At 41.2% G+C, this 23,717-nt stretch overlaps 1 protein-coding gene across 4 annotated transcripts in view; it reads right to left on the bottom strand.

Moving 5' to 3' along the window:
* col16a1 (collagen, type XVI, alpha 1) overlaps positions 1-23,717 on the bottom strand; it is a 64,075-nt gene that overhangs the window by 7,740 nt on the left and 32,618 nt on the right. For 2 of the 4 annotated variants that reach the window (XM_069699178.1, XM_069699195.1), the window contains 49 exons: positions 22,998-23,048; positions 22,649-22,681; positions 22,447-22,491; positions 21,786-21,824; positions 21,620-21,682; positions 20,664-20,708; positions 20,471-20,566; positions 20,156-20,194; positions 19,195-19,230; positions 19,046-19,081; positions 18,826-18,948; positions 18,107-18,142; positions 17,510-17,542; positions 17,164-17,292; positions 16,843-16,887; positions 16,458-16,493; positions 16,315-16,368; positions 15,800-15,850; positions 15,566-15,709; positions 14,513-14,548; positions 13,417-13,524; positions 12,907-13,029; positions 12,754-12,807; positions 12,584-12,625; positions 12,183-12,218; positions 12,047-12,100; positions 11,880-11,948; positions 11,735-11,788; positions 11,323-11,349; positions 9,979-10,035; positions 9,533-9,577; positions 9,318-9,389; positions 8,444-8,497; positions 5,369-5,422; positions 5,029-5,148; positions 4,746-4,787; positions 4,565-4,636; positions 4,403-4,447; positions 3,688-3,732; positions 2,172-2,225; positions 2,038-2,091; positions 1,880-1,933; positions 1,743-1,787; positions 1,588-1,641; positions 1,469-1,504; positions 1,324-1,386; positions 1,168-1,239; positions 1,000-1,053; positions 810-854 (listed from right to left, as the gene is read on the bottom strand). In XM_069699178.1, the coding sequence (XP_069555279.1) occupies positions 810-854; positions 1,000-1,053; positions 1,168-1,239; positions 1,324-1,386; positions 1,469-1,504; positions 1,588-1,641; positions 1,743-1,787; positions 1,880-1,933; positions 2,038-2,091; positions 2,172-2,225; positions 3,688-3,732; positions 4,403-4,447; positions 4,565-4,636; positions 4,746-4,787; positions 5,029-5,148; positions 5,369-5,422; positions 8,444-8,497; positions 9,318-9,389; positions 9,533-9,577; positions 9,979-10,035; positions 11,323-11,349; positions 11,735-11,788; positions 11,880-11,948; positions 12,047-12,100; positions 12,183-12,218; positions 12,584-12,625; positions 12,754-12,807; positions 12,907-13,029; positions 13,417-13,524; positions 14,513-14,548; positions 15,566-15,709; positions 15,800-15,850; positions 16,315-16,368; positions 16,458-16,493; positions 16,843-16,887; positions 17,164-17,292; positions 17,510-17,542; positions 18,107-18,142; positions 18,826-18,948; positions 19,046-19,081; positions 19,195-19,230; positions 20,156-20,194; positions 20,471-20,566; positions 20,664-20,708; positions 21,620-21,682; positions 21,786-21,824; positions 22,447-22,491; positions 22,649-22,681; positions 22,998-23,048 (2,874 nt within the window). Of the gene's footprint in view, positions 1-809; positions 855-999; positions 1,054-1,167; positions 1,240-1,323; positions 1,387-1,468; positions 1,505-1,587; positions 1,642-1,742; positions 1,788-1,879; positions 1,934-2,037; positions 2,092-2,171; positions 2,226-3,687; positions 3,733-4,402; positions 4,448-4,564; positions 4,637-4,745; positions 4,788-5,028; positions 5,149-5,368; positions 5,423-8,443; positions 8,498-9,317; positions 9,390-9,532; positions 9,578-9,978; positions 10,036-11,322; positions 11,350-11,734; positions 11,789-11,879; positions 11,949-12,046; positions 12,101-12,182; positions 12,219-12,583; positions 12,626-12,753; positions 12,808-12,906; positions 13,030-13,416; positions 13,525-14,512; positions 14,549-15,565; positions 15,710-15,799; positions 15,851-16,314; positions 16,369-16,457; positions 16,494-16,842; positions 16,888-17,163; positions 17,293-17,509; positions 17,543-18,106; positions 18,143-18,825; positions 18,949-19,045; positions 19,082-19,194; positions 19,231-20,155; positions 20,195-20,470; positions 20,567-20,663; positions 20,709-21,619; positions 21,683-21,785; positions 21,825-22,446; positions 22,492-22,648; positions 22,682-22,997; positions 23,049-23,146; positions 23,183-23,717 lie in introns of all 4 variants that reach the window. The other 2 variants (XM_069699170.1, XM_069699187.1) reach the window with 2 other exon arrangements.

Here is a 23,717-nt window from a genome sequence, read left to right as displayed (position 1 = left end):
AGGAAGATCTGAGGAGAAGATGGGAAGCTTAAAAGATGAAATGGGGTCACATCAGCAGTGACATATACAACATTAACAAGACTCAGTAATGACTGCACATATTAATGCAGTTTTCCAACATGGGTGAGGTGAGTGGAAGATCACGTGTCACGCTCCATGCTAATTTGCAACAGGCTGTTGCTTGTGACACTTTACAAGAGTCAAGAATTAAGATCATCACAGCTGTCTTCAAACTTTCCTTCACATGCAATAATTGTAAACCCAGTCACATATCCGGAGCACAAGTATTTCACCTATCTTTGTCAATCCGCCTCTCCATAAAGAGCTTTTAATATAAAAGGTTTTGTCATGCAGACTGATTTGCATACTAGCTTGCTGTTTGTGAAACTGAGGGTGAGCCATGGCAATACAAGTGTAATGCATTGGATTAAAAGTCTGCCTAACAGATTGGGTCTCCCAGAAGCTGCAGTGTGTGCTGAAATAATGGGGATGTTTCTGATGTAAATAATTGGAGGAGTAAGAGATTTACATTTACCGCATCTCAGGACCTCTGGGGATCATCAATGTTCGTATAAAACGTAATCTTTAATTAGTAATCTTAACCCATTTCACAATGAAATATAAGCTTTCATTATATGCAACTATGTAACTGTGAATATTAATTGTCAGACAAGATTAGATTGTTAATACAAAAGCAAACAAGAATAAACAGTAATTTATACATAATCGATATTTCTCATGTCTAATTCATGCTGTTTCCCGGACAGAGAATCAGATCAGGTCAGATAAATGTTCGAGGTGATACTCACTGGGATTCCTCGTGGTCCTGCTGGGCCTGGAGGGCCCATCTCTCCCTGAGAATGAAAAAACAGCCATGGTCAAGGGTCAGCCAAGGTCAAGGGTCAGCTATTAAATGCATGATACTCAGTATAGCTTTAATACGTGATGGATATTCTGCATGTGTGTGGGCTCGCCAGTCATGCGAGTCATGTGACTTACCCGCAGCCCTGGTTTCCCATCTTTTCCATCCATTCCTTCAATGCCAGGGGGTCCCTTTCATAGCCAACATGAGTGGAGAGTGAAGATGAAGACTCAAAATAGCATGCAGCATATAGATATGTCGGGTCAAACGAAGATAATATAGAATGAAAATAATAACGGATGCACCATCAACCCTGGGGAGCCTGTTGAGCCGGGGGATCCAGTTGGTCCCTGAGTGCCTTGAGCTCCACCGTTGCCCTATGAATGAAAATATTTTCATTCCACGTGATATTTTTAGACGTAAAGTCATTCAGAAACAGCTAAATGTTGATTTCTACTCACTTTTTCACCTTTGAGCCCAGAAAGCCCTTCCCTTCCAGTTTTGCCAGCAGGACCTGGAGGACCCTAGAATATAATAATATACAAAGTCACTACAATTATTCCAAAGACAAACAATTACTTTTGAGGAGCTAAGGCATTTACGTACTGGTGGTCCTGGGAAACCTGATTGTCCTTGGAAACCCTTAAATAAAAAAACATTAATATGTGTTAAATTTGTTTTAAAATTGTTCTACTATGTGAATGTGCAATGTGTGTTATACAAACCTGATCCCCTTTGGCACCAACAAGCCCTGCTGGTCCTGTGTCCCCTTTAATGCCCTGCAGACACAAAATGTTTTCTCAGGTATTCAACTTTTAAATGATAATGAAGAAGCCAGATCCGACATATCGCAGGGAAAAATGTATGATGCAACACTGACCGGCAAGCCAGCCTGCCCTTGATACCCAGGGTTACCTGGAGGACCCTGCAGAAGGGAGGAAAAAGTTAGCAAGTAACATACAACACAAGCAGCAGGTTCATTTTGTATTACATAACAGTGTTGGTGTAGCAGCTTACTGATTCTCCTTTCTGACCACCGCTTCCTGAGGTGCCACGTTCACCCTTCAGTCCCTGACAAACACATACAGGCAGTGAATCAGTGGCAATGTCGGTAAGCTGTCAGGATGTTTTTAGTACCATAGTTCCTTTATAATGAGGCAGGGAGAGTAACTTACGTGCATTCCAGGTGGCCCCATGCTTCCTGGGTAGCCAGGCGTCCCCGGAGGGCCCTGTGGTAAAGATCATACAATCAATCAAACAGGGTATCTACATGGTATAATTTCAGGGAACCTGACTGTCACATACTTACCTGCTCGCCCTTCATTCCTGTGAGGCCGGGTGACCCTCGCTCACCCTGTTGACCCTGAGGATGACAGGAGTGAGGAAAGATTAGAAAATAAAGGAGAGGATGTGATTTGAATGTCTGCAAGAGAGCCTCCCCTGGTGGAAATTTAAAAAAAAGGAGAATATCAAAGAGAGGAAACAGCTAACTGGCTTGGATCATCTCCCTGTGGGGTTGCCTACATTTGATTTTGTCCTCAGCTCTATTCAGTGAGGCTTCAGGATGGTGATTCAGCTCTAGGATGGTGAAACATTTACTTTTTATTTCAGCTGCTTAAGTTTTTCTTTATTTATGTAGTTTGCACATTTGGCTATTAGAGTATTTATTGAGGGTTGCAAAGTCAAACAAGTAAATACTAATTAATTTGACTGAGAATGAGGTGGGAGGTGATCATTGTGAGTGACTTCCAAACTCTTTAGTATGAGTAACATATTCAGCAGCAGGGTCAGACTTCCCTCCCTCTGTTTCACAAACACTACAAACAGACACGCCGCTGCACACAGCAGAAGCTAACACCTGCTATAAAGTGCTACTACGCTGCGAATGGATTCCATGCAGTGCTCACACAGCTCACCCATTTAGCATCTCTGTTCTGCGAAAACAATAAATCTGTATGAGAAGAAAGGGGAAGGGGAGGGCTCCGTCTGCGCCGCAGTCCCACTCTCCATCACTTAGATGAGGGAATAATTTAACAACTGGAGAAAGAGACAACCAAATTGTCCTCATCTGAAATAACTGTCACAAAAGAGCCAGGCAGGCGGGCATGGGGATGGAGAGAGATGGCAAAGTTGGAATAATTAAGGGAAGCTTGATTTAAAACTGAGATGATCAGCATTTGAGAAAACAAAAATGACATTGCTAGGTTGAAAATTACGGTTCCCAATCTTATCGCCACTTACAAAAAATAAATGATGAAGTTAGACCCCCTTGTCATGTTTCAAACATTTAGCAGTTGTCATTTCCCTTCCAATGTTGTCATTATACTATAACAAAATAACAGCTTGAAGGCCAAAAGGAAAAATTATTCAATATTTTAGAGAAAAGTTTAAAAAAAAAGAATACAAATTTGTGCAGCCTTTTTATTCTTTTCTGCCTCGTTATTCATTTGACAAGCCCTCCAACCAGTGACCCATTGGAAAGGGACTAGCCCCTTGTGTGGGAACAACTAGACTAACCTACCCAAATGTATACAAAGACGTTAAAACTAGCTCCACCTCAACCACCTGTAGCAGTTAAATACCACTTACATATCAGTGTAAAGAATCAATAAATGTCAAACTTTTTTTCCAGAAAGAGTAATTTTACTTTGATACTTTACCTCAATTTAACTGTTACCTCTATACTTTCACTAAAGTAGAACATTGAATGCAGACGTTTTACTTGTAATAGAGTATTTTGACATTATTGCACTTGTAATACAATTTCTAACTTCCTCCTTTACTGATTAAATAAGAACAAATAATTAAGTGTGAATGAAACTTACAGCTAAACCAGACGGGCCCTGAGGACCTGGGAAACCAGGTGGCCCCTGTGAACAGGAAAAAACAAATTAAAAGGAGCACTTTAAAGCAACTGAAAGATAATGAACTACCTGATCAAATAAAAGTCGGTTTACACCTCTGGTTGAAGCAGGTTTCAATTTGTTCCTGATAATTAGGTTAATACTGCGCTGAGCATCGCAGCACAGAGCTCTAGTGTGTTTTGTGTGAATTAGCACTTAAGAGTTTGGTTTTCTGGACCACATTGTGCAACATTTTCTTTGAGACCAGCAGGTGGCTCTGTGAGTTCATGGAAAGTGGCAAACCGAAGCTCCAACCAAGTCCAAATTTTGAGACAAAAATCCAACGGTGCTGCTCTAGCATAATGATAACAAAATACAAACATCTTCTCCCTTCTAATGTAAGGCAGTGATTAAGATGTACTTTATACTTTTTGAACCTGTATCGTTCATAAAATATTTTTCAGAGTGGTAAGTTGGGAAAAGATGTCATCAAACTACTGGAGAACTTTTCTAACATGATATTGGCACTTATATAGTAGATGAGGATTTCACAAAAAGAGTCCATCTTTATAACTTGCTAGTGTTATTATTAGCAGATATTATTAAAAAAAACATTCAGGCCTCTACTATAAATAAACTTCTGACAAATCTAAACTGAGATATGTTGCTGAATCTTAAAGTTTAGATAAACCCCTACCATGTTTCCTGCTATTCCAGGTTGGCCTCTTTGTCCTGGCGTACCCTGAAGTAAAGATAAAGACAGAAAGCTGATCCCAATCTCTGGAAAGTCATTTAGAAATGCAAACTTGAGCAGAGGTAGACGCACATAAATCCTCATGACAAATTAACAGTAACTCACTTGATCTCCTTTTATTCCCGGTGATCCAGACATTCCTGGAAGTCCAGGTGTCCCTGTGCAGGACTGACCACCCTGTGAGGCAAAAAAAAAATAAGATAAGATACTAACGTGTGCATGCACGTCCCTACTTGCGTACACGTATGCATGTGTCTGTCTTAACATGGCAGCGATTTCAACTGACCACTGCTTGTGTTGCCTGCTCCCTCTGCTCCCTCTCCAAACACTGCAAGAGAATATGTTTTCAGAGCAAAGCCTGACTGTCACACTGAGAGCGAAGTCACATTAAGCCATGCACACTTGCACACAATTCAAAATGAGGGACTGTCATTTTGCATTCACCAAAGCAGAACAACAAAGACAATGAAATGTACAATTGATAACATTTCATATGATTCTGAATTTGGAGAAAACAGTGAAGCTGAAACCGTTTCTACAAGAAACTTCAGAGTCCCCCAAAGTCTCACCCCGTCACAGTCGTCCAAAGGGGTTGCACCAGGCTTGCCCTGGTCTCCCTTTTCTCCTTTGGCACCAGACATGCCTGGCACCCCCGGCAAACCTTGGGAACAGCCCCCTTCACAGCCCTCCTGTGTTATACACACAGACACACGCCTACATATACAGTATATACACACATATACAGTATATACACACATACAGTATATACACACATACATAGTATATACAAACATATAAAGTAAAATACAACACACCGATCAACAGTTGTCATGCCAAAAATTGGCAAAGCAAAGAGCATGAGTGTAAATCCCCACTCCCGAAACTGCACCACTGTAATGATGAACTTACATCTTCGTCTACTCCGGTGGAGTCTTGAGGCAGCTGGTGTAGTCCAGTGGGATTCTAGACAGGGCAGGAAAATAGGAATTCAAATAATATTAATACAAGAATTCATGGCATCAAAGACAATAATTAAGAGAAGCCAACATAATCAACATTGACTCCTCACTTCCACAATTGAACAACAAAAAAAGTCTCTCAATGTTGCTCTCCATACACAGTTCAACGCTGTAATGACGTAGGGTTCCTTTAACAACACCACAATGACATCGCTCCTTGATAAGGATCAGACTCCAATGCGAACACATTTTCTCAAGCTTGGTGTGATTTATAGTGTAACTATTAAATGGTTTGTGAGTTCCGTGCATGCTTGCGACTCTTCATGACAAAGACACAACAGTACCTCGGTCCTGGTTGGATACTACATACTAATTTTAACATGGATGGGGTACTGCATTTATTTGGAAGAAATCTCAATATGCTGACATTTTGTTCTTCCATGAAAATGTATAGATGTATGGATGATGAAATGGAGGAACTAGACTAACTAAACTAACTAAAAAAGAATGTTAAGTCTTTTGACGAATGTTTTCTGTTTCGTAAATTTCCAAATTTGTAACTGGCAATAGTTTTTCACTCTTACAATCAGGTTGACACCCATGCCGATGTTTAAAAATGTCTTACATATGAACTGCCAAAAAAGTGTACTACATAAATGAAAGGCATTGAATGCCCTCAAAAAGATATAAAAACAAAAATGTGCAGTGACGAAGGTCTGTTGTCTGATACAAACACTCCACTTTCCAAAACCAACTCCTTTCACTTAGCTGATTTACCATGACCTTTTTTTGAATATTGTTGTCACTCATTTTCTTTATTTGTACTGCAATTTGCTGTAAAAATGCTGAAATGTTGAACTCACTTGAGAAAGGACACACTTCACTTTATCACCAAAAGCTGCAAAAACCTGGCTGCCACAACCTTTCCAAGAAATATGACTGTGTAGGATGATCTCATTCAACATGATGTCAGAACAAAACGGATTACCAAGGCTGCAGAACTGAAGATATTTCAACTAAGAGGCTTGTCCAGCTAAGAATGGAATTTTTGCTCATGTCGCTGTAGATCTTCTCAGTAATTAGACACTTTTACCTCTGATAATGCTGGAGCGAATCCAATCTTAGACTAAGCGAGAGGTGGCGTACAACCTAGACAGGTCGCCGGTAAATTGCAGGGTTAACACAACCCTTCACGCTCACATTCACACCTACAGCCAATTTAAGGATCATCAATTAACCTAACGTGCGTGTTTGGATTGTGGGAGGAAGCCTGAGCGCCTGGAGAAAACCTATGTGGGCACAGGGGGAACATACCTCACAATATGCTAACATTACAAAAAGACAACAAAAGCTCAGTTTTCCTTTTAACTAGCGACCAAGTAGCTCTAATTAAATAGTGTCGAGAGATCAGAAAAAAATGTAGTGTTTGGAATGGTGCTACAAACAGCAGAACACACCCTTCATAGTACCTCGACAAAAGCACAAGCACACGTACTGGTAATGTGATAGTTCATTTTTCAATAAAAAGAAAAAAAAAAACTGCCAGTTGTCACAATGTTGACATGCTTGGTGTCTATTTATAATTAGTTTTAAAATAAAACTGTTCATTCCACACACCCAATCACATTTACCATGAAAGGCGGTCAGCTCCCTTTCAAAGCAGTGGGACCCTTTCCACTGAGAGAGTCCGTCAATAGCACCTGGCTTGGTTTCAAAGTCATTACAAATCCATTTGACATTGTTCAAACTGGAGCCATTAGCTAGAAAGGCTATTTTATGCTGCACACTATTGGCTGTTATACGAGCTAGAACACGGCCTTGTGCATTAACAGACTTGCTCGAAAGAAGGTTATATATAATTATACGTCACTGTGCTATTTTCACTTGTGCCACACTCTACACGGATCTGCTAACATTGTCATTTCTCACTGCAACATGCTGTTACGTTTTAAAGACAAAGTAGCCGTGTTGCTACTTTTAGAGCAATAGTACCTGCAGAACTCTGGAAGAGAGGCCTTGATTGGTTTATATAGGTGTATTATGGCAAAATGCAAATCTCGATGTGTGTCCACAATTGAGTCGATGACAAACAGATGGTGCCAACTTTTCCACTCTAGGCAATTCAAGGATCAGTCTGTGTTTAAGCACCAACTCGGTAAAATTTCGATACATTTCTGCCTTTCTCCCCAGTTGATATATTTTAGTATGCAGATTATGGCTGTGGGTGTTGTCATTTTAACAATAGAGGTGCTCCTTAATGTGCAACCAATCAACACTTTTCTGCTGAGACTTTATAGAACATCATTTTGAAAACATTAGGACCTCCCTTTCCTCCATTAAACTACTTTAATTCATGTGTTGAAGGTGAAGTTCCCCTTGAGTGCTGGCTGGAGATCAGCATTGATGTTCCCCTAATGCAATTAAGCCATAAACAGACTTGAAAGAAGAAACTAAATTGACACTATATGCAGTCAGAAACCACAGATAACACTTAAAACAGACCTGAGTCTCGATAATGAACAGGTTAAATCTCAGTGTCAGTGTAGTGTTTCCTGCATACATTTCATGTAATTTATATAAGTCTTTATGAAATGGAGGCATGTCTACATAACCCCTTTTAGTTTTGTGCAGGAAAAAAACAAATTATCTCCGTCCTTTGTCAGGGATCAGCAGCTTCCCTAAAAGCAGCACTTGTGCTCAAAAGTTATGATTTAAAAAGGTTAAATCGACAGGACAATTACAACATCTAAAACACTTTAATCATGGCATAATAAAATCTGAATTTTAGAACAAAATGTTTAACAAATCATACCCATGTATGACCTAATTGCTCCTTTAAATTAATAATTAGAGTTCTTGAAAAACTTGTTTGAAATTCTAAAATCCAATAATCACACATGAAACTATGGGACCATCTTTTTATAATTCCATTACATTTTTGCGTCATTTATACATAAGGCCCCAAGATTTTGAATCAGTAGACAAAGAGCCGCCTCTCCTCCTTTTCTTCTCTAATTTTACTTACGATGTTTCCAGGCAAACCCGGTTTCCCCGGTATCCCGTCGTTTCCAGGGATACCCTGAAAGAAGGAACTGAGGTTGAACTGGTTTGTTGCCAGTCAAGGGCTAGCCACTCCCATTTCCACCAATGGTTAAGGCAGAGTCAAAGGGGCAGGATAAAAAAGCTGGAACCGGTTCCCTCTCCTGCCATGTCTTATAAAGTTAAAAAAAAAAAAACATCTAATCCTAATTAATTTAATTTTTAACAAAAAAAAATTAACAAAAATTGATATGTTTCCATTTGGAAATATTTTGAGTTCATTGCTTTAAAACAAATGCATCCTTGTCAAAGACATGACCTCGTCAGTCCAGTCACCACTTCGGATGTCTTTCTTACACCTTTGACTCTTGCAGCACAGAGCAGAGAATCACTTTATTTGAAGGTTGGCTTAAATGCTTCACTTTACAAATGAATTAAATTCATACCTTTGATACCTGGATTATTCTGTGAACTTTTGTATTTAAAACCAGACCTTCAAATAACTGTTCATGTCTTGACTGACATTTTGAAAGTTTGTTCAGTTGCTTCCCAGATGGGTTAAAGCTTGAAGCACCAGATAGGTTAGTGCAATTTGTCATTTGAACTTGATTTGATCTTTTTTGTGTCCAAGCTCTTTGCACATACTTTATATGATGGAAGTCCATTTCCTACATGCATTTGATGGACTTTATTCACCCTCGACATGCAAAGCATGTCAAAGCCTTATTTATGTACCCAAAGTGCCCAAGCTGAGAGCCTTCGTCATACGTAGCTTTCAATTCAATTCAGGCTGATAGAGCAGCTTCTGAATTGAACTGCAGAAATATCCCCCTCACCATCCTACAGGTCCTTTTTCTCACCTGGGGTCCTTGGACTCCAATATCTCCCTGAGACCCAGGGGGGCCAGGCGGGCCAGGAGGTCCAGGGGGGCCCTGCAACATATGAAGGCATGACCACAAATGACACCCCACACTCACAGTCAAACACAACTGTGATTTTCTGAACAAATTTTGCAAAGCAACAACAGAAACAAAGCCCAAGTTGTCAGACAGGACTGCTAGCTGACAGATCAGACCTGAGGCCCGGGCTGCCACATGTTTATTGGAGTTCCCGGAGCTCCCTGGAAGGCAGGAATAGTCAAAATCAGAGGAGCACTGGTGCTTGCAGGATATACAGAAAGCTACAGTGAGTTAAGAATAATACAACAAATGTCAAACCAAAGAGAGATACAGAGGAGAAAAAAAAATCCAGCATGTTGACCCATGTGGAGTCACAATAAACCCTCTGAGAGTATGTTCAAAGAAATCTGTGCATTCAGACTCCAGAGCATTAAAGCTCTACGTTAAATCAACTGCATGTTCATGTTTATTCTAACGTGTGTGTGTGTGTGTGTGTGTGTGTGTGTGTGTGTGTGTGTGTGTGTGTGTGTGTGTGTGTGTGTGTGTGTGTGTGTGTGTGTGTGTGTGTGTGTGTGTGTGTGTGTGTGTGTGTGTGTGTGTGTGTGTGTGTGTGTGTACTCACAGGTCCGCCTACACCCGTGTGTACAGGCATTATGCAGTTGCACTCTCCTGGTTCACCCTGAAAAATACATAAAAAAAAAGACCTATGAAAAAGCTAACGTGAAGCTCATTGCACAATTTTAAGCACAGCCTGCAAAAATGGAGTCCTCATTCAAGATTAAAACTACTCTTATTACTCTAAGAAGGTCAGGAGGCTTTCAGGACTCTTTTGTTCTGTTTTACTAAAGTCTCAAATCGTATGCATCACAATGACATTTAAACCTGGAGGGGATGAAATGCTTTGAGTGTTTTTTTTATACCATATTAGGAACTTCAACTGTTTGATTACATTAAGCTGTCCATAAAAATGTAATTTTGTGCATGTCTACAAATTATGTATGGCACTATGATGCAAAGAAATAACTAATTCACTTAACATTGATAATAGGCAGAGCCCGTGTGATATCCCCACTTATTTAATTTCATTTGTATTTGTTTCTCTCATTGTATGGCACAAAATTATCCAGAAAATATGAGCAAAAAAAAGTGATTCACAATCAAAACACAATTCTTCTTTAAACATGTGATCACCGAAAAGGAGCAAGGACAAGAAACATCTTATTTTGCCTGTCTCTTACTCAGAACATTAACAACAGAAAAGATAGACGGTCTGTTCCATTGCAGTTACTTACAACCAGTACTTACAATAATATGAGAATGTGAAGAATCAAGATTCACAATACTTCACATTCGGTTAAGGCACGTTCCTAGTCTCACTAGTTCCCTCTGACACCCAAGCCAGATTTTTTTAGAGTATGTTTGAGCTTTGCTAGAATGGCTACAGACTCACACAGAACAAATACTGTGAAGACTCTTACTTATTCTATTTTGTCTTTGTTTTCTCTATATTTCATCTCTTTCTTAACTTTATCATTCCTCTTGACTCAGCCTTCGCAAACCGCTCAAGTCCCACATCTTACACCCCTCCCAACCCTTAAGCGCTGCCTCCACTGCTCCTTCATCTCTCCCACCCTCTCAGTGACAATCTGGACTGGTGGCGCTGATGAATGCGGTAATTAATAGTCTCACACACTCTCCCTCTCTCAAGGCCCCTGGACCTCCTTCTTGTCTGCCAGCAACAGTACACTTGTCACCTCCGCTGCTCCTCTATCTGTGCCCCGAGGCTGATGGGTGCATGTGTGTGTGTGTGTCGGTACATGTGTGTGTGTCTGAGGCAGGGGGTAGGGTTGCTGGGTTGGGAGGGGGGGAGGGGGTGTTGAGCCATCTCTGGTGATTACCATCTGTTCCACCCCTTATATTCAAACCCCCTCCAGTTCCCCTCATCCAAACAAAACGGTAGACTTACCTTGTCCCCCCCAGCTCCATCAGGTCCCTGCAAGAGAAGGAGACAGAGCAAAGGCGCACACACACAGACACACAAAGGCAAACACTTAGTTACTCTGGCTTTGTTGTTTCAGAAGAAAGCTCACGGGGCAGTGAGCTGAGCGAAGATCAGGGGACAGAGGATGAGATGGAAGCAGACATTGCCTCTGTTATGGATTGAGGCATACATCCTTGGTTACAAATGATGCCTAAATCAAGGACAATTCCCAAAGAGGCTCAAAGAAAATTAAAACTGTGAGCAGATGCTAATGCAGAGGCAACGATTCAAGTTTGCTACTTGAATTTCTCTTAGAAATCTTCAAAATTCCGATGCACGTGCAAAAGCATGCAAATAAAAGACCCACTTAAGACAATGAAGGAAAAAGACAACTCACAGGTCTGCCGTCGGCCCCCGGCAGTCCATTAGAGCCAGGGAGTCCATCTCTTCCCTGTGGGTAAAAAAATAAATAGGATTCAGTGTTTGAAGATGATAAAGCATTACACCATATACCCACACAAAAAGACACATTTATATCCTACCGGGGGCCCTGCTACTCCAATTCCCGACGGCCCCTGTGGTCCGGGAAGCCCAATATCACCTTTGGAGCCCTGTGAACAAGAAACCAACAGTAAATCCAACATGTGAACAGAACTTTGGTTGTGTATTGCAATGATAATTTGGAATTAAACACTCTGTCCTATGCTACCTTTCCCCCAGCAGGGCCAACAGGGCCAGGGAATCCTCCGACACCAGGAGGCCCCTGTATAAAATGCACTGATTAGACCAAACTCTGAACATTTAGTGAAGAAAACTAGGTCTTAAGAAGTACGAGAGAAGCTTACTACAATTCCTGCAAGCCCTCTTGGTCCCTCGTCACCCTACGGCATAAAAACAAAGACAAAACAAAAACAGATGCAGAAGGTTTAGGTGGTCTGAGGACAAAACTAAGACTGTGGAGAGGACTGACTTTTCCGTGTCAACCTAGTATTATTCAACAGTGAATCAAAATATTTGAGAGAGAGCGACCCAGGATTATTTTTGGATGGTTATTTACAACTTAACTGATTGATCTGAAAGGCAGGAAAACTCTGAACCACTGATATCATAGGATAATATTCGTGAGCTCAGAGGAGGAGGACATCCTCATAAAAATTCTGTTAATGTTGTTTTGTAACAGCTGCATCAGCTGTCAACATAAAACTGCTTTATTGATCCAGGTGTGTTTTTCAGGACATAGCCTTACTTGTGGTCCCGGCAGACCGACTCCTGCAACTCCAGTTTCTCCCTACAGGAGGGGCGGGGGAGGGCGGGGGGGGGGGTACAACACAGATTGAAATGACAGTGATACATGAAAAGGTACAACCCTATGCATGTATTTATAAATGTGATAATACAATAAATGAACATTCATACCTTGTTTCCTTTGGGACCAGCAGGGCCCTGCACACCTGGTAAACCTGGTTTTCCCTGAAATGAGATGGTCATCAACAATTCTCATAGCACAGAGCTAAAAGTAAATAAATACACACACACACAAACACACACACACACACACAATTCCCTCACATTTTTGCCTGCCTTCCCTTCTCCTTGGGGACCAGGGTCTCCTCTCTCTCCTTTGGAGCCTGGCACAGCAACACCATCACCCACCACAGCGCCAGAAGAAGGACAGCTGGTACAAGCATCGCCCTGGAAAAACACAGCAAATCCAAAACATCATCCAGAGAACTTTGGGAAGAATTACACTTCATTAAAAAAAAAATGCAATCCCCCCATTTAGCTAGTCAGTGTCCATTTCTAACCCACTGGAAACCATCTGCGCTATAGGCGTGTGACCATTGGTCACCTGTAATTAGGTGTCCACAATAGATGGAGACACAAAAGCCAGGTCCATTCAAAAGAAACAATTACATCTCCATCATGCATGGCCTGTGGAAAAGGATTGGGATTGCACAGCGCACATGGCTGCTACATTTTTTCTGGCACTAATTTGAAAAAAAAAAATCAATCAGAAGATGCAAATTAAGGGGCAGCAAAGCTGAACTGACTCGACAGCCCAGGCGATGGACAATGTACCTTCTCTCCCTTCAAGCCCATTAGTCCATCCCGACCAGGCTCTCCGGGCAGTCCTGGGGTTCCTGAAGCTCCGTCCAATCCATTATCTCCTTGGTCTCCTTGTTCACCCTGGTCAAATTGAAATGACGATGGAAACAAAAGGCCTGATAGGGACCTCTATGTAGTTTTCACAATGCTTAAAATACATGCCTTACAGTACTACTATTGCTAAGAAGCAATGTTTTTATGAGTGGGTTCCCATTTTGTATACACATTATACTTATTGACATTTGAATACTGCTGGTGGCTTTGCAAACGTTTTATGAGGAAGGAAATGCAATACACATATTTACTCGACGCTACCAACATCCACAATGCATTTTGGTGGGAAACACTGACTAGAAAGATAACTTTTGAATGTTTACAAGAAAGCTCCACAGGGTAGAAGGAATTTCCCGTGAACAGGCCAGTATTTTGGGTTTATGTAAAAAATTCAGACAATTTATTTCGCTCTTAAATGTGGACAAAGGAATCAGTCTCCGTGTTCCAGTAAGTATCTGGCTTTGCTTAGAAGTTGAAGCAGAGTGATTCATGTGCACGAGTTTTTAAGGTAATTTAAGGCCGCTTGGCTCTGTTGATGGCAGATTTATTTCTCAGGGTTTTTTGGGGGGGGTAAAGTGATGTGAATGTTCCAAAAGACAGATTTGATCCTCTAAAATAAAGTGTGAACCTAAGTACAAGTGCCCGAGCTCCTTAAAATATCCTTTCGAGAGGTACGTTTCCTGAGGACAACCTTGGTCTGAGTAGATGTCAAATTAGTTAAGAGCATGTGACAGTCTCTCAAGGCCACTGGAGAATCCAAAATAGTCTCATCCCTTTTTCAATAAATGATTTAAGGTATTTTGGGTATGTGGACATTGAGATATTAAAAAGCCTTGCAGAATACCCAGGAGACTTATTAGTTGGTTTTAATTAATCAGCTGAAAACAGGGCTGTTAAATGTGGCGTGCATTTCTTGCTGGGTCATTGCAGGTGTACACAGTGAGAGGAAATAGATATACAGAATAGCTTTTTTTTTTTTATGGAGATCAGAGGGAGACTTTAACAGGAAATGTACCTTTTCTCCTTGGGTTCCGGTCAGACCGGGTGCACCCTGTCAGACCAAATAGAAGGTGATATACAAATGCAAAAAGTTACATGAGTACAAGTACACACACTCATGCACTCACTATCAAAGCACATGTGCAGTCATCTGGAAGTATCATGCAAGCCTCTATCCATTCTGCTAAAATCAAAACTCTTGACATAAAGATAACCACAGCTGATGGTGACAGAAGACAACAGAGATGTATTATACTTAGTAACAATTATATGGTAAGACAAGAATCTCTGCATATCCTGTTTGTACAATGAGCATTATGGGTTGATTCGCGCTAGGGGGTGAAATCTTTCAGCATCTCCAAATTTTCACTCATCCAGATGGTCCTTAATCTGCTTCACTCTAAAACAAAATAGGATACCAAGAAGCAGCTTTGGTTTTGTGGAGTTTCTATAATGTGATTTCTGTTACTAATTCTGATGAAGATCAGTAATGGATCATGTAATCGTATGTGCAATGTTAAAGTCATTTCTGTTTTGATTTGTTCTTGGGTTGTAATCTGTGACACTCTTCCAAGTTTATTCATCATAAAGCACAATAACAAAGTACAATTGAACAAATGGTGTGAATATCTACAATATACGACTCAAACCATTCTGTGAGATTGGATGGGAAGTCCTAACTTAATAAACTTCAGCAAAGTACAAACACCACACCATAAATAATTTAATGTGTTTAAGTAGCAAATATTAAAGAGTTGAGGGTTCTTTTGGTAAGAGTGTAGGTGCTCAGAGGGAAACATAATGCCCTCTACGGGAAGGTCAACAACTTTGGAGAGGCCTTGACCTTTCCTCATCTGACAATTAATATTGTGTTTATTGTGCTTGCAGTTTACATTTTGTAATGCTGGGTATGTAAGGACAGCACGTGTTCATTTTTGACCAATTTGCATCTACTGCCAACAAGGCAAGTTTCTCATTCCAAAAACACTGTCTGAGTACTGTTGTATCAATTTAATCTGATTTCATTTCAAAATATTTGTGTGATTGATATCTTTTTCATACAGCGCACCTGTTTGCCATCGGCACCAAGCCCCGGCGGTCCAGGTGGCCCTGGGGGGCCGGGTTCTCCCGGTTTGCCTTTTGTTCCCTCAGGCAACTGGATGCTGGCAGGTCCACTGCCAACCTCTGATGGCTGACACAAACCACACTCGCCCTGAGGGGGACAGGGTGTCAGAAAGGTTAGTTTGCATTACAATCAAGTTAAAGGAGTCAAAGCCAACAGATACAGTAGATCTCCACGTACCTTATCACCCTTTAGGCCAGGAAGACCAAGACCAGGAAGCCCTTGTCCTCCCTGGGAAAACGTAAATATAATGTTACAGTGGCATGGATTAAGATAAAGTGTGAACTGGTAAAAATATGCAAATGTAGATGGGTTTCATTTCACAGCTGCGTGAGATGCATGCACACAGACGTCAAACCAGAAGGAGTGAATGCTTATGAAAACTGCATGAGAGGTGTTTTTTTTTTTTCACAAATTGAAAAAGTAATGGCTGGAAATTGTGTGCCACATACAATTTTACATCTAAACAGCAATTTTACCGGTTTCCAGCAAATTGGCTTATTTCTAAATATAGAAAAAGTGCATTTAAAAGCTGACATTGTGGCAATTAGGTGCCCTTGTCGCATGTGCCTTTTCAAAGTAAAATGGGAAACTGGTCACACTTTGTACATTATTTTCTTAGAGAAACAGGGAAAAAAGAAAAACACTGGATGTTTGTTTCTATGAAAACCTGGAGGATCAGTTTGCTTTCCTACCTTTGCCCCTTTATATCCGTCCTTGCCACTTGGTCCCTTAGGTCCAGATTTTCCCTGTTACATAGATAAATATAATTAATAATTTTGCTGATTCAAGATATGATGGAGAACATTGCTTTTCAAAGAACTGAATGTGAACTTACCGGCTTACCATCAGTTCCTTTGCTGCCTGCATTACCCTGCAGACGAGCACATAAAAAAAAAAAAAAAAAAAATCTGAATTTTATGAATTGATAAAAATGGATGGGTCTTTTAAATTGGTAATTCACATTTCAAAGTAAGGAGCACCCTACAGGCAGCCATGTCAAATTATTTTTTTTGACTACCTAAGATTTTCACTAATAAGTTTCCCGCTGGGGAAAATCTCAATGGCAGACAGTTTGTGGCCCTAAAATTAGTGCACTGCTGCGATTATCTTCCTCATGAAGTCTATTAAGAGCTTCACTTCGAGACCTGCTAACTGAGCTCCCTTTATGTAAGCCCTGTCTGCTATTGAGGTCACCCACTGTTTCTTTTTATGTAACTTACCTTCTCTCCTCTAAGGCCAGGTGATCCAACATATCCTGGCTCCCCCTGTGGAGCAGAAGAAATGGACAATATATAATTTTAATGAAGGTTCTTATCACTGCTCACACATACAAGCAAACCTACCGACGCAAACAGAATTAAGAAAACAAATATAGTCAAACAAAACAATTATACAATAGGTTTTTTGCACTAGTGTATATTATTGTTTTCTTACAGTAGGACCAAAGTCCTCCGACACAAAGAAGAACAGATCTTTGGTTATTGTTTTCATCTTGATTGTGTTTATGAGTGTTGTATTTAGATTTACTGAAACAGACTTACCTGCTCTCCTTTCTGTCCAATCCCAGACTCTCCCTTCTCGCCCTTCTGCTGTAGGTTTTGGGTCATGACACCGGGAACCAGTTTAGGGGGTAACTCTCCGAGAGTCGGGCACACAGAACATGGCTCTCCCTAAAGCACAAAGGGACATTGGAGGTGGGACAAAGATTCTATTAGCATGATTATCCATGTCAGAACAGTCAATCAAGGAAAAAACAATCTAAATCAATATAGTTGGAAATGTTCTGGTCCTCCAAGACAAGGGCAACACAGGTGAGGCTTGTCTATCTTTCTGACAGCTACATAAAGTAGGTCTAAACAAGTAATTCAATAAAGTTGTCAAACTGACCTTTTCTCCTTTGCCACCTGATCCTGGTTCTCCCTGCCAAAACATAGACATCCATGAAAGAAAAGTAGTCCCGGCTCACCTTGATGAGCATGTTTTCTTTGAGATAACATGTCTGGACACATTACTGCACACTGGTCATTGCAATAAAGCAAATGTGGGAGTATATCAGTAATGTGTGTGTAGATAGGTGTTCAGCAGCTTGGTATTCTTGTACAAATGCATGGGTATAGACCTACTTAGGTGGCCATGTGTATGGGTGCTGAATGTGTGTGTGTGTGTGTGTGTGTGTGTGTGTGTGTGTGTGTGTGTGTGTGTGTGTGTGTGTGTGTGTGTGTGTGTGTGTGTGTGTGTGTGTGTGTGTGTGTGTGTGTGTGTGTGTGTGTGTGTGTGTGTGTGTGTGTGTTTGAACTTTTGTCTCTTCTGGGTTTTGTGGAGTTTAGTTCAGCTACTTGGCTTGCATCTGCTTTAGGAGAAAGTCTACAATGCTGATGCTAGCATATCTGAAGTTGTAGGAATGCAGATGAGCATGTATAGGTCACACTTGGAGAGAATATGAATGAACCATGAGCTGTAAATGAATAAGGGGGAACTCTATACCTTCTGTCCTGCCTTGCCATCTGTTCCTTGAAGCCCCTGGTAAATATAGAAATAAAAGAGCATAGGGAAGTTGGAGTGATCCAGAAATAAGAGTTTTGCTAGTTCAACTTTGTGAGGTCACATCTCCTTCTCCTTCTGCCCTAACCAGGTATGATAGATGGATCCTGGCACTATTGGAAATCGTTGCACAGAGAATCTCATAAGGCTCCAGATTTATACCCCACACCCCACCCCCACACCCCCTCCACCTCCCCACACACACAAATCACTCTCGATTTCACCTGCTGGGGTAAGTGGGAAGATGCGGAGTGAATAGAACGAGAAACACAATGTGCAATATGTTGAGTCCTGGCTCACTAGAGAGACAGAAAGACACGTCGAGATTATATTAAGAAAAGTACTTTTGCCTTGGAGAATAAACTTTTCATAGCATATCCCACCTTTCCCTCTTGAGCTGCTGCAAGGCGGTGAGAATTACAAGGGCAGATACAACCCCAAGGTAGAAATAAACGCTGTGCTTTCCCTCAGAACGATAAGAGAAATAAAATATATGCACTATCAAACTAGTGCTCAAGGTTCAATTGTCAGCTCACAGCTCAGACTGTCTACAACTCCTTAATAAAACATGTAGCAAGATCGTAACGATGTTAAAACAGAACATTCAGGGCAGGTGCAGAATACATTACAGTTTAACATTACGGTCAAACTGCTGTACTTACAGGCAGGCCTCTCTCTCCCATCCCTGGTAATCCAGGCTCTCCTTTCGGGCCAGGGACTCCTTGTAAAGCCACTGTGTTGCCCGTGTCCGTAGACAGCACCGGGCACACTTCGCAGGGGTCACCCTGAAGATTGTACACGAGTCAAACACGCAATGTGTCGATGTGAGAGCACACAGATGCAGATAAAGAGATTAAGGAGGGTGTTTACGTGGTATTATACCTTCTCTCCTTTAGTTCCTGCTGGTCCTCTCGGTCCCTATGAAAACAGCAGAATCCCCGTCAAACACTAGCTCACAGTTGGAATGCTGTCTATTGGAAGCTCATGCATACATTACTGAATACCAATCAAGGTTTAAAAGAGTCACTCACCGGATCTCCCGGCAAACCGTCCCTTCCTGAATCTCCCTGTGAACACAAACTGAGAACTGAAAGCCATCCAACAAAAAGCTTTCCTTGTAATGTGTCATTTTGATCTGCTAGATTAAAGGCCTTAAGATCGTCTGAATCCACAGATAATAATGAAATCTTTCAACCAAACTGAAAACCTAACATTAATAAAATGGAGATGCAATCTTGGTCTGCGATCATTTGAAGCGTCCAATTCAACCATCATGTTCCGAATGTATTCCTGTGAATGTATTATAAAGATGATGTTATTTAAAGGTGCTTTCAACTCAAAGTTGCGTTTTAGTCTTTGTTACTTCTTTTGGATGTTTCAACTTTGCAGTATGATGAATGTTTGCCGACTGTTTTTAAAACAGAAAAAATGCTGCTTATCTAAAACCCGAGATAAAGGTGTGTATCTGCAAGTTGGATTTGCAATATAGCAACTATATTATATTCAATTATATTAATGGAGATGCATATGATTACAATATTTTTTCATACAAAATGTTAAATTGTAAGTTTAGACTTAAAGTTTCAAACATTTCCACTTGAAATGTTTGAATGTTGAAACCATTTCAAGTGATCATGTATTACTTAGCTGGATAATTTAACCATTTTTCTGTTATTGTTGGTTAAATATTTCAAATGTTAGTTATTACTTTTACCCAACTATTCAACTCATTTAGCTGTTACTTCAAATTTCCTATTAACTAGCTAACTATTTTTTCCCCCTTAAAACAAATATGTGAATATATATTTTAACATCTTAAATCTTACTTTTTAGATAAGTTACTGCTCTGTACCCTCTGGCAGCTTCAGATGTACCCGTTGATGTACAAATATCCCAAATTGTGAGTGGTATTAATTTCTTTCACAAATAGTAAATAGGGACATATGCAACAATTTATTAGTTAATAAGTGATATGCCAACATTTAAGCTCACCTGTTTTCCTTTTGCGCCACCTGCCCCACCAGGAGGACCCTGGCAATAAAAAAGTGCATACATCTTTTCAATTGGCTCTCTTAAAATACTTTTGTCAAGGACAATGAAATCTGCACCAGAATAAGGAGTTCTGCCAAGTACTGTCCTGCACATCTGAAAGCATTGTCTAATAAAACTATGTATTAGTCAAACTAAAACCATCTCTTAGGAATGTGAGGACATTGAAATAATCAATGCAAGGACACGACCCAATAAGTGCATATATATCCTTCTATTTTTATCCTCCAGAGTTCTTTCATGAAAAAGCACACTCACTGGAGGGCCTGGCTTTCCAACTCCTGGTAGGCCTGGAAATCCAGGCTTACCTGGCTCCCCAGCCAGCCCTTCAGGACCCACCATACCTGGGGTACCCTGAGAAACAAATTTAACACAGATATATTAAATCCAAAGTGGACTGAATACGTGACAGACAGGTTGATGGAAAGTCCCAGACCTAATGCACACAGACCTTCTGTCCCTTGGGGCCGACTACACAGAAGGACCCTCCTCGACCCTGGGAAATGGTGACAGACAGAGAAAAGTGACATCATCAATGTCAGCCCAGAGTAATCAAATGAACTCTGAATGCTGAAATCCATCTCCAAAATGTCTTCATAAATTCTTTAAGACACTGATCTCCTTCAATTCTTTGACATTTTACAACAGGAAACACAAAGAGGAAGAATTGCAGAGCCAAGATGTAATATCTTCAGTGGTGCATATGCAATATTTTCTGCCTGCCTGATTCAAGTCACATCAACAAGCACTTTCATATTCACAGTGTCAGATGGATGGAAGGCTTAAGAAAATCTATCCTCCACCAAATCCATCTGGCCACGACAAGCACTTAGCCTGGTGAACAGCTAAATTTGAGTGTGTCTGATGCCGAAACCAGGGGAATATCTCAGAGCACACAAACGTTTTAATTTGTTCCTCAAAACTTTTCCATGCGCCTACAGCATCACTGCACCGAACAGGGAAGATTAAAAGGTTTAAGTCCTCCTGAATAGACGGCTGCCTGTGTGAGAGACGAACAGCACAGTCAATGAGGCAGCATTGATTGTGCAAGCTTTGTTGCTCTAGCCTAATCTAACAGGCATTAACAGGCCGACTTAACGCAATGGGAGAGAGGAGGGGGGAGAACACATATCAATGGGAGTCTGAGCATAAAGAGTAATAGCGTATAAGTTTACTGAATATCCGCTCTAGCCTGATAAAAGAGCCTGCCTAAGTGGATGTGTGTCTGTAAGTGTATTAGTGTGTTTGTGAGTGTATGCTCACATTTGTAGAATAGAAAATATATATTTCAAGCTAACTGACTTTACCTCAAAGCAAATTTAATGTTTAAAAGGCACTGTCACTGATTTTAATGCTCTAATTGTGATGCAAAACAACAACAACAAAACAACAACATGAAACTCTTACATCCTTCCCTGGAGTGCCGGTCAGACCCTGAGGACCAATCTCTCCCTTCTGACCTTTATCTCCCTAGACAAAGCCAGTGCAACAAATAAGGTTATGGTTTAATTAGATGACCATTAGGAGGTCACATCTTCATTATTCATCACCAAAAGTTTCTTAAACTGTTCACCTTGTACCCAGCTGCTTCGCCCCAGTTGGCAGGCATCGCCTGTGGAGAGAAGGAATAGAGACAAGGCCCAGATCAATGACCTGGCTCTGAGGAGACAACACACACTCACTCTCCGGTGGAGCATAGCAAACAACACAGTGACCAGTCAGGAACCCGTATGGGCTACCAGCAGGAGCCATATGCCCTATTCAAAAACACACACACACACACACACACACACACACACACACACACACACACACACACACACACACACACACACACACACACACACACACACACACACACACACACACACACACAAAAACACACAACCTGGCAAACAGGAGCAGGCATTCATTTTATCCAGGCACTAATCTCAAGTACATACAGTTGCATATATATATATATATATGAATCAGATGCAACTTGAACACATTAGGTTAATCATGCATTAACAGTCACAGAGACCTGCACACACATATATTCAGATGAACTCAATGACTCAACAGTAAATAAACATACAGGGCACACCAGCTTTCCTGCTGCATAATTAATATTGGGAGTGGATGCTTGAAAATGAGGTTTTGAATAAAGATCAAACTAAATAGCTGAGGGGTTAGCTGGGTTGGAAGGCAGTGGGATGCGGTGCTGTAACCTGTAGCAGAATATTGGCACTCACCGGCTCGCCTTTCTCTCCCTTCAGGCCCTTGGGTCCCTCTGTGCACTGAGGTTAGAGACACTTGGTTGGCATGTATTATCATAGACCACTTTTGGGGAACATTTCAGGCACACTACGCAGCACGCCAAGTACAGAAACAATGCTTTTTTTCTGCGAGATGAGGCATGGCGTGTGAGTGAGACACAATGGAAAAGTTACTTACTGGACCTGAATGGGAGCCAGAACAGTCATCGTCCTAAAATAGAGAGAGGCAGAACAGAAGAATGATTGCTTGTGAGTAAGGGAGAGAATCGGCGACCGCTGAAGAATGCGTATCAGCTGGCTGTTGTGTTGGTCAATAGCCAGCCTCACCTTAGACTACAGCAGCATCAGTGTGTGTGTGTGTGTGTGTGTGTGTGTGTGTGTGTGTGTGTGTGTGTGTGTGTGATGAAGGTAAACATGTCGAGGCACGTGATGACATCATACATTCCACAGATATTAGTCTTACTAGGCACACATACACTGTAGTGTATGTGTATGTATGTGTATATGTATGTATCCATCATACTCACCCGATCACCTTTTTCCCCTTTCACCCCTGCAGCCCCCCTGAAGTTTAACGCCTGCAACACACACAAACACACAATCACACACTCCACACTCGTATTCCTGTGACATGAACTAATAGAAAGAAGTGAAAGTAAAGATCAGTGATCCTTACATTATCTTCCCTACTCAGGAGTAAACAACCAGCACACTACAGACAGACACAGAGAAACAGAGACTTATTATCGTCATACTGTATTTAATATCTACAGAAGGAGTCTGAATAAAAGGAAGTTTGTGAAGGATATAAATGTCTTGTAGTTTCCTTTGTCACCTGGCAGTGGCACTGTTGCACAAAACTAAATGCTGCTGAATCCCTGTGCTGCTACAGTATGCAGTTAAAAAGGATGAGAGGTGGGCACACACACACACACACACACACACACACACACACACACACACACACACACACACACACACACACACACACACACACACACACACACACACACACACACACACACACACACACACACACACACACACACACACACACACACACACACACACATGCATGCACACATACACAAACCTCCCATGGGAGACAGAGATCAATAGGAATGTCTGATTCCCACAGCACAGGAGTGAGCCAGCCAGCTGCTCTTCTCAGGAGGACACACACACACACACACACACACACACACACACACACACACACACACACACACACACACACACACACACAC

This window comes from Brachyistius frenatus, unplaced genomic scaffold, assembly GCF_029030835.1.
Source record: "Brachyistius frenatus isolate BFR_SWC_R1_liver_20210118 unplaced genomic scaffold, ASM2903083v1 Contig_2, whole genome shotgun sequence".
In the NCBI taxonomy this organism is placed as follows: domain Eukaryota; kingdom Metazoa; phylum Chordata; class Actinopteri; family Embiotocidae; genus Brachyistius; species Brachyistius frenatus.
This window is presented reverse-complemented; position numbering and strand designations above follow the sequence as displayed.